General features: G+C 46.1%; 1 protein-coding gene across 1 annotated transcript; it reads right to left on the bottom strand.

The window, feature by feature from the left end:
• Positions 1 to 548: 548 nt before the first annotated feature.
• LOC102654047 (luc7-like protein 3) lies at positions 549 to 2,576 on the bottom strand. The gene is made up of 2 exons (XM_006557374.3): positions 2,210 to 2,576; positions 549 to 1,972 (listed from the first exon to the last, which is right to left on the bottom strand). The coding sequence occupies exons 1-2, from the start codon at positions 2,351 to 2,353 to the stop codon at positions 1,445 to 1,447; spliced, it is 672 nt and encodes a 223-aa protein (XP_006557437.1). The 5' UTR covers positions 2,354 to 2,576; the 3' UTR covers positions 549 to 1,444.
• Positions 2,577 to 8,964: the final 6,388 nt, after the last annotated feature.

The raw sequence follows: 8,964 nt of genomic DNA, 5'->3' as shown, positions 1-8,964 counted from the left end.
AACTCGTAAATTTGTCGGTGGCGGGTTGCGCCCGTGGATTTTTAGGCCGCCTTCCTCCTGCAAATTATCCTTTCCCCTCCTCCCCCAATTTGTTCCCTTCCCCTCGTCGCTCGCTGCTTCGTTAAATAATAATAAGGCGTAACGAAAACCCTCTCCCCTTTGTTATCTTATCTCTGTAACCCGATGCTCGACCTCCGAAGCGATCGAAAAATCACGAACCGAATCCAAACGACGGAATATTATTCCATCGAGCGATGTTAAGAATCGTTGTTTCTTTGGTCGTCTCGCGATTGAAAATTGACGCAATACAATTTTCAACTATATTAAACGCTCGAGTTATCGAGCCCGTGCCTCTCGTAGACTCGTTCGAGCGTGTAGAATCCGTTTCTTCGCTACCTCTTACGAAATAACGAGCTACGTGTTCCGAGACACGTAGGAGAGAAGCGGTGATGCGCTCAATGGGTCGCACGCTGAGCACCGAAACTACCGAATTAAACTCGTTCGCGATAGGAATGGACGAGGACAACACTCGAGGACAACTTCGAACGAATCGAGTCGCGGATATAGGATAGGAAATAGTCGATCCATTCGAACGAGTTTAGGAAAGAAGTTCAAATGAACGTTTCGGGTGGAAAAATTGGTCAGAAATGATCACCGTTAGAAGATTATTAATAGGGGGCCTCGATGGGAAGCGTGACATCCGAGAGAGTCCTGGCGGAGAATGGGGAGCAGTTGGACGGCGGGGTATTGTGACGCGTACGCGGATCCCTGCGGGACGTCGGAACGGTACCGGGAATCGGCAGGCTCTCTCTCAGTGGGGACCGGTAAATACCACTAATCGCTTCTCGATGCTTTCTAACCCGCCTCGACTCTACCGCTCGAAGAGTTATTGCCGTTGCTTTCATTCAGACCACCTCGGCCAAGGCCTTCTTCCTCCATCCATCCATCCATCCGTCCATTCGAATCGTCGTGAAATCGTCTTCTCCCCGAAAGATACGAATATTATTAATTAAAGTTATACTGTCCCGCGAGTTTGAGGAAAGTTGAGAGAAAATTTGGTTATAAAATAGAAACTGGACATTACCAATTTATTATATATCGCAATTATTACATGATCGTTGAAAATCACATTCATCACTCGATAAATCACTCGATAAAAATGATATACGAATTTTATGTCGACAGAGGAACAGAGAGAGGGAGCTATACGATTTAAAAAAAGAAAAGAAAGAAAGAAGGAAAGAAAGAAAGAAAGAAAGGAAGGAAAGAAAGAAAGGAAAAGAAAAAACAAAAGTGACGAACGACAGATGATACTCGGAGACGCGAACGGTTTCACTCGGCACCGATCGTTCCACAGGAGGAGAGGGGGGGAACGGTCTATGCAACGCGTTGACGACGGGAAGCTGGAACACGGTAACGGACTCGCTTCTCCCTCGAGAATCGATTAATCCTCCTCGATGTTCGCGCGCCGATTATTGGCCCCGTCATCCCGATCGCTGTTGGCCGACGATCGGCTCCGACTCATGCTCCGATCGCGGCTCTTGCTGTGCCTCGACCGCGTCTCCATGTTGCTCTCCTTCTCGCACGTGCACATCCCGTTGTCCTCGGCCGTCAGTTGCTCCACCGGATTACTATTCAGGGCGACTATGTCCCTGGTCCTCTTGGTGCACCTGCATCTCGTGCACGCCATCCGCCTCATTCTCGTCCCGCGGCCCCTCCTCCTCGTCGAGCGCCGCCGACGGCGACTGCTTCTGCGTCTTCTGCGCCCTCTCCTTCTGCTTCTCCTGCGCCTCCTTCGACGACCTCTTCTCCGCCGACCCCTGCTCCGTCTTCTTCGCCCCCTTCTTCTCGCCTGCTCGGTCGGCATCATGTTCGACGTGAGCTGGGAATCCGGGTCCGTGTTGAGAAAATAGTGGCCGTTCGCCTTCTTCAGGATACCGTAGTCCAAACCCCGTTTCAACGCCGCGTGCATCTGGGGGAAGGGAGAAACTGGGATTCGAATTCGTCAATATATATATATGTGTATGTGTGTATATATTTTTCTTGCCGCGTTTACAGTCTTTTTATTTTTTTAGGACAAATATATCGTTCCTTGATCCAGCCATTCGGAAGCTAGATCGATCCTCGAAAAATGTACTTTTGCAAATTTTGTTCTATCACTATGCTGTTTTTTTTTTAAGGAGAAAAAAGGAAGATAGGAGGAAGCTACCTGTCTGTTCACGGTGGACTCGTGAACGTTGCACTGCGACATGATATAATTCATGATCTCCTTCGACGTGGACCCGTGAGCCTCCCTCAGATTCCTGATGGCGTTCACCACCCTGGACGACATCTTGGGCGTTTGCTTCCCCATTTTCCAATTACGTCTCCCGCTTTTTTTTTCCTTTTTTTTTCAAAGAAAGTTTCTACACGATCCGATCTTGGAATCGGTGAACCGAGAAAGCTTTCAGCTTCCAACTTGTTGATAATGTGCATTTGAGCTTTACGTGTAATTTAGACGAACGCCTTGTAAACGATACGCTTGGATTAGAATTATCACGAGAAAATTTGAAGAAATTATTATGCCAAAATCATCGTGATCGATTTGCGTCTCGGGAACGATCCGGGTGCCAACTAAACGATTTTGTTTACCGTGGTTTCCGCGTTTCGATTTTTTTTTCCATTCAACGCCAAGCTCCCCACTCGAAAACCATTCCACTACGAAATTGTCTGATTCGCCTTGAAACGCTTGGACGCCACCGGAACGGGACCGATGATCCCTTCGATCGCTTCGATGTCTCGATATCGACGTCGATTTTTTTCTTTCCCTCCCTCTCTCTCTCTTCTTTTTTTTTTTCTCTCGAGAAAAGAAAAACTCGTTACAGCGAGGTTCACAGTTGAACGGGTACCGAGGATTACGCAGCTTGCCGCGAACGACGGGTTTATCCGTTTAACAGGGCCGTGGAGGGGGAGGGAAATCGAGTCCGCGGAAGCGTGACAAGATCAAGATTTTCCAAGTGCATCGCTGTTAAACCGAATTACATGGGTGAGATAATAAGGAAGGAGGAAGGATAAAGAAAGATAGGAAACGAAGGAAGGAACGAGAAGAAAGCTGCTTTCACTCGCTCGTAGTCCAAGTTCATTCTTCTTTGATCGTCCTTCCTAATCGTTCGTAATAATCTCAAGTTTATCAGTCTCGATTAGGCGAATTATCCAGAGTGGCTGAAATCTCTGAACGCGAGTATATCCGTAGGAAAAAGCTAGGATATCGACTATCGTTTCGCTAGTTGGACAGGGTTATTATTCTGATCGATCGATTTTCGAATCCCCCACTCGGAAGCGGAACGATCGTTGAGCGATATAATACGATAAATTTGGCGATGTTGGACGGTAACGAAGGCAGTTTGCAGCCGGCTCGGTGCCACGCCAAATTTACCGATTAATTTTTTCCCCTCCCGTGCGCGCGCGCGCGCTCATTAGCCGCCCTTAATGGTGTCGGCGGCGTTAAAAAAGCCGCGATTCCGAGCTGGTCGGACGGGGGACGCGTGTATCCCGTTCGAGACATCTTGCCACCTCGTCCGGTAATTGGATAGTCGGGGATGCCGCGGTTTACAAGAATAACGCGGCAATTTAGCCGACCATTTAGCCTTATACCCGAGCAGAAGCGATTCCCCGATTCGTTAATCAGCACCAGGTGTCGCAGCGCCGCGTCCCCCCCGATCCTCCTGCGCACCTGCGCGCCATGTAGATGCTCGCGTCTACGCGCCAACCATTATTTATCAACGTCGCGCTTAGACAACGCCGTCTCTCCCTCCTCTCCCATTTTTCGCTACCGATCTCCTCCACGACAGAAACACCTTCAAATCGATATTATTTAAATTCTTGGAAAATCGATAGCCTCGACGCTTTTCGTTCTTCCGTGCAAATTTTCCCACGGAATTCTTCCTTCGCGTTCTTCGGGACGCGAGAATCCAACAAGAATCGCAGATTACATATGCAACGAGAAATCGATCGGATAAGTTTTTCGATCAGAACGACGGTGTTAGCCTTATAAATATGTTGGAGCACGAGGCGAGCTTGGCTTAGCTGTTCGGAAAAGCGGAACAACACGCGCGGCCGTCGACCAATGAGCGGCGGTGCAGCCGTGTCGCGCGATCGTCGCAATTGGTTGATTAACGGCGTTCCGAAACGGGGAGCGCGCGCAAACTCGTAACGGTGTAATTGTCCGTTTTGCATACTCGATTGCATTAGCCGTGGCCGCGCCTGTGTCGCCTGCCTGTCCATTACGTTTTTGCTCGTGGCACGCCATTTTGCTTGTATATTTATCGCGAGTAATTATCGATCAGCTCGCCGCTTATAATAAATATTCGTGGCGCAATTAATAATTAATATTCCGCGGATCAGCCGAGATAAATCGCCGCGTGTTTGCACTCGTTGTGGAACACGGCCGCCGGTGGAAATTATTATTAAACACGACGAATCGATGATCCATAAGGCTCCCGTTTATTCTTCTTCTTCTTCCTTCTCCCTTCTCTCGCCTTAAAGGGATCGACGGCTAAGATAACCGTTTGAAGAGCGGCGGTGGAAAATTTTCTCGCGCGTTCGTTCGACTCGAGTCGAATCGAAAACGGCCGCTTCCCGTTTCGTTGGGACGAGAAACCTGTTCCACGGTTCCTCGAATCTCTTTTGTCGTTCGATCACGGCTCGGCCTTATCCGAACGGTACACGGAGCGGCGTGTGCTCGCGGAGGCAAAAAGGAGCGAGAGAAGGAGCGTGGAGGATTTTCGAGCGTGGACGGGGATGAGCGCAAAGGGTGAATTAATGCCGATGAGAGCGGGCGCAGTTAATAAACGCGGACTTATTAAACGATTACATTAACGCATCCGTCGCCGGAGATTAATGCACTCGGGCCTGGAACGTCTCACTCGTTGGCGGCTTCGTATATAACGTATATATATGTACGTGTACACGAAGAAAGGCAGAAGCCGACAAGAAATATGATCTACACAGTGTGGTATGGGCACGGTATCGCGGTAGCCTTCGAGATAATTACGGCCACGACCGGCGATAACTTTGGCGTCGTCGAAGGGCCCGATAAAAGCGTCGTGTTAACGTGCTCCCTTTCCTCTCTCCCTTTTCTTTTCGCTCTCGTTTTCGATCAAATTCGCCGCGTGCTGCAAAGGATCCCCAACAGAATGGAGAAATTACGTCCTTCCCTTTTTTTCTTTTCATCGATTTTGTTGCAACGGCGCGACGTTTCGTCTCGGAATCGGAGAGGTTAGGCGCGCGCGCGCGGACAATGATATCTTGGCACGACGATATCCAGAAATAATAACCTCGCGTAGAGACGCGAGAAAGGCAGGGTAGAGCGGCAGCAATAAGTAACGAAAGGACAATCTCGTCTATCCTGCAGCTAAGTGTCGGTCACGCGTCGAGGTGGCATTTCAACTTTCATGACTCTATCTTCTACTTCCCGTCTTTTACGACAATCTTGTAATTACGTCTTGGAGCACGTTCCTCGTAATGACACGTCGTTGCGTAATTTGCGAAAACTATCGTACGGCATTAGCTTCCTTAAACGTTTTAACTCATCATCGTGAAACAAGAATAACACGAGTCGAGTCCTTCGCCTCCTCTTAATCGAGGCCCGGCAACGACTCGGCTCCGATACAATTTACGCGTCCGCTAATGGATATATATTTTTTTCCTTTACGAAAAAAAGAAGAAAAAGAAAAAAGAAAAAAATTACACGCACCGAGGATTCGCAAGAAGAAAAAAGGGAGAGATAGATTTTGGAAGGAAGCGAAGGGAGGGTGTAATTTGGATCCGCGGAAAGGGAGATTGATAAAGAGAGGAGGGAAATGCGGTATAACGTAAGAGGCAGAGGGATTTGGTCGCGAGCAGGTGGACGAGAAGAGGCGAGAACACGAAACTCTGTCGGCCCACCCGCGCCAAACCACTCGTCCCGGTGTCGCGTGTTTATAAATAGTGCATCAACGTAATGCCCGCCGGCTGTAACCGTGGCGAAAGATTTACGCGCATCGCGGCCGCCGTACGCGGCTCGCCAACGCGGAAAGGAATTCCGCGATGTATAATAACGAGGGTGTCCCATCACGTGCCTAGTTACCCGTTACCGATCACCGTCCGAGATTTCGCCCTTCCTCTCTCTCCTCTCTCCGTCCCTCTCTTCCCCAAATTTTCCAAACCGATTTTATTTCCAGATAACGATTTAAATTTCTTTCCTCCAAACGTTCCATTTACAGAACCGATACTTTTTAACGATTTACATTTCTTTCCTTCAAACGTTCTATTTCCAGAAATGATTTAGATTTGTTTCATTCAAACCAATCGCGCTCTTTCATCAAGTATAGGCTTTTAAATGTACACGTACTTTGTTTAAGCATCGTCTCCTTCTATCGTTCCATTTCCTAAAAATGTACATTTTATATTATATTTATTTGGAATTAGATTTCTTTCCTCTAAATCAATCGTTCTTTTATCTATTCTATAGGCTCCTAATATACTTATATACGTACTTTGTAACGATTTAGATTTCTTTCTTCCAAACCAATCGTTCTTCCATCTATTCTATAGGCTTTTAATATACTTATATACGTACTAATGATTTAGATTTCTTTCCTCTAAAATTGTTCTTTCATCTAATCTATAGGCTTCTAATATACGTATATACGTATACTAATATACGTACTTTGTAACAATTTAGAATTTTTTTTTCCAAACCAATCGTTCTTCCATTTATTCTATAGGCTTTTAATATATGTAACGATTTGGATTTCTTTCCTTCAAACCAATCGTTCTTCCATTTATTCTATAGGCTTTTAATATATGTAACGATTTGGATTTCTTTTCTTCAAACCAATCGTTCTTTCATCTATAAACTTCTAATATATGTATATATAGTTTATAACGATTTAGATTTTTTTCTTCCAAATCAATCGCGCTGTTTCATCGAGTACAGGCTTTTAAATGTATACATACATTGTTTAGTTTAGGCGTCTTCTCCTTCTATAGGTTTCTAATATATTTATATACATATTTCGTAGCGATTTAGATTTGCTTCATTCAAACCAATCGCGCTGTTTCGAGTACAGGCTTTTAAATGTATACATACTTTGTTTCGTTTAGGTATCTCTTTCTATAACTTTCTAATAACATATTTATATATTTCGTAACGATTTAGATTTCATCCAAATCAATCGCGCTGTTTCATCGAGTACAGGCTTTTAAATGTAATATTTTGTAACGATTCTTTTCTCCAAACGAACGCTCTTCCATCAAGTATAGGCTTCCAAGTATATACGTACTTTGTAACGAAATTTATGACGCGGACGTCGGTGATATTGAAACACCGGCTTTCCTCAAACCGCAGTCTCTCGCAACATAATTTAGGACAGGCATCACGCGGGCGGACAAGCGAAATGCGTCTCGGAAACCGTGGCTTACCGAGTCCAGACGTTAACGCGCATGCGACGATGAATAATCCTGTCGCGTGTCACAATTACCCCACGTCCGCCGAAAACAATCCATTTTTCACGTTAATCCGCCGTGTATAATTTTCCACCGCTATATCCGATATATCCGCGCAATCCACGAGATTCCTCCATCTTTTCTTTCCGTCCAATTCTTTTTTCGATACGACTTCACGATCCCCAATTAAATCGGATTCGTTTCGAAAATTCGTGGAGGACGCGAGACACGCGGAAAACGGGGATGGGGGCGCGTTTAACAAATGGCGGTCGAAATTTTCCGAGTTTCCTAGCGCGGGATCCACACTTTATCAACGTAGAGGCATATTTCACGGACCCGTGGCTTTCGCGCTTAGCTATTTCTGCGGAGAGTCATCTACGAGATGTCACATCTCCGCCGATCTCTCCCGCGCTAATGTCACGCTATTCCTCGTATAACGAGGGAACAATAAAACGACGAAATTGTTATCGCGGCCGAGGCTTGTCCTTTCCTCCTCCTCCCCCTCTTCCCCCTCCTCCCTCGAATTTATCGTCGAGGCGTCTTGGCCGGGTAATCGAATGAACGAAGCCGGCGGAGTTACCGGTGAAATTAGTCAACGTAATTAAACATCAAGAGGCCTGCCTGACGGGAATGCAGATTGAGACGATCAAAGGAGCAACCCCGGAGAACTTGGTTGATGAATAGCGGATGGAAAAATGTTTCTCTATGTTCTCGGTGAATTTGTGTGCCACGATTATTATCGTTGAAATGTATCCCGTTGAAAGGGGTACAAAGCGTAAGAAGAGGGAATAATATTTATTACCCGTGAATTTCTGAATGTATCACGATCGATTCGCGTGGAAAACCGCGCGATAAAATCGATAGAAGATCATATATACTACGGGTATGTTATAACGATAATTTCTCGATAAATAAATTTCACCGTTGCAGCGGATACGATTTTTGACTGGTACAACGCGTAAACAGGAGACTGGAGATTTTACAACGACAATGAGAGACGCGTGAAACGGTTGGTTTCATTGAACCGTTACGGGTACGCGAAAGTTTGACTCGTCGAGTGTTGTGAAAGCGGTGTCGTTGCACGCATCACGAGTTTATCCGTCGCGACATTTTAATACTCGTGCTCGATCAAATTATTAAGACGTTCCGTCCGCCTCTTGCTTCCTCGACCATGACATTTTCGTTTCTCGTGCTTCTTTAAATGTGCGACACCGCCGGTTAAATCATTCCATGTATTCTTTCTTTCTCTCTCCCCTTTATAAAAAGAGGGAAAAAGTTTCGAGTGTATAATAGCGATATACAAATATAGATAGAAGTAGACTATTTTCTGCTTTATCTCGTTCCCGTAACGAAATTACTTCAATTTTTCCCTTTTGCCCGTTGCTGGCTGTTCACCCAACCGATACGAGAGAGAAGGAGAGAGACAGAGAGAAGCGTTTGAACTTGATGTACGGCAGACGCAACAATCAGCCTGTTAGACGAAACAATCGAGGAGGA

This window comes from Apis mellifera, linkage group LG1, assembly GCF_003254395.2.
Source record: "Apis mellifera strain DH4 linkage group LG1, Amel_HAv3.1, whole genome shotgun sequence".
Taxonomy (NCBI): domain Eukaryota; kingdom Metazoa; phylum Arthropoda; class Insecta; order Hymenoptera; family Apidae; genus Apis; species Apis mellifera.
This window is presented reverse-complemented; position numbering and strand designations above follow the sequence as displayed.

Bases quoted from the DNA above. Each gene is read 5' to 3' on its own strand.
- LOC102654047 (XM_006557374.3), bottom strand. From the start codon at position 2,353: ATGGGGAAGCAAACGCCCAAGATGTCGTCCAGGGTGGTGAACGCCATC. The intron at 1,973-2,209 runs GTAGCTTCCTCC...CCCTTCCCCCAG, and splicing joins AGTCCACCGTGAACAGACAG to ATGCACGCGGCGTTGAAACG.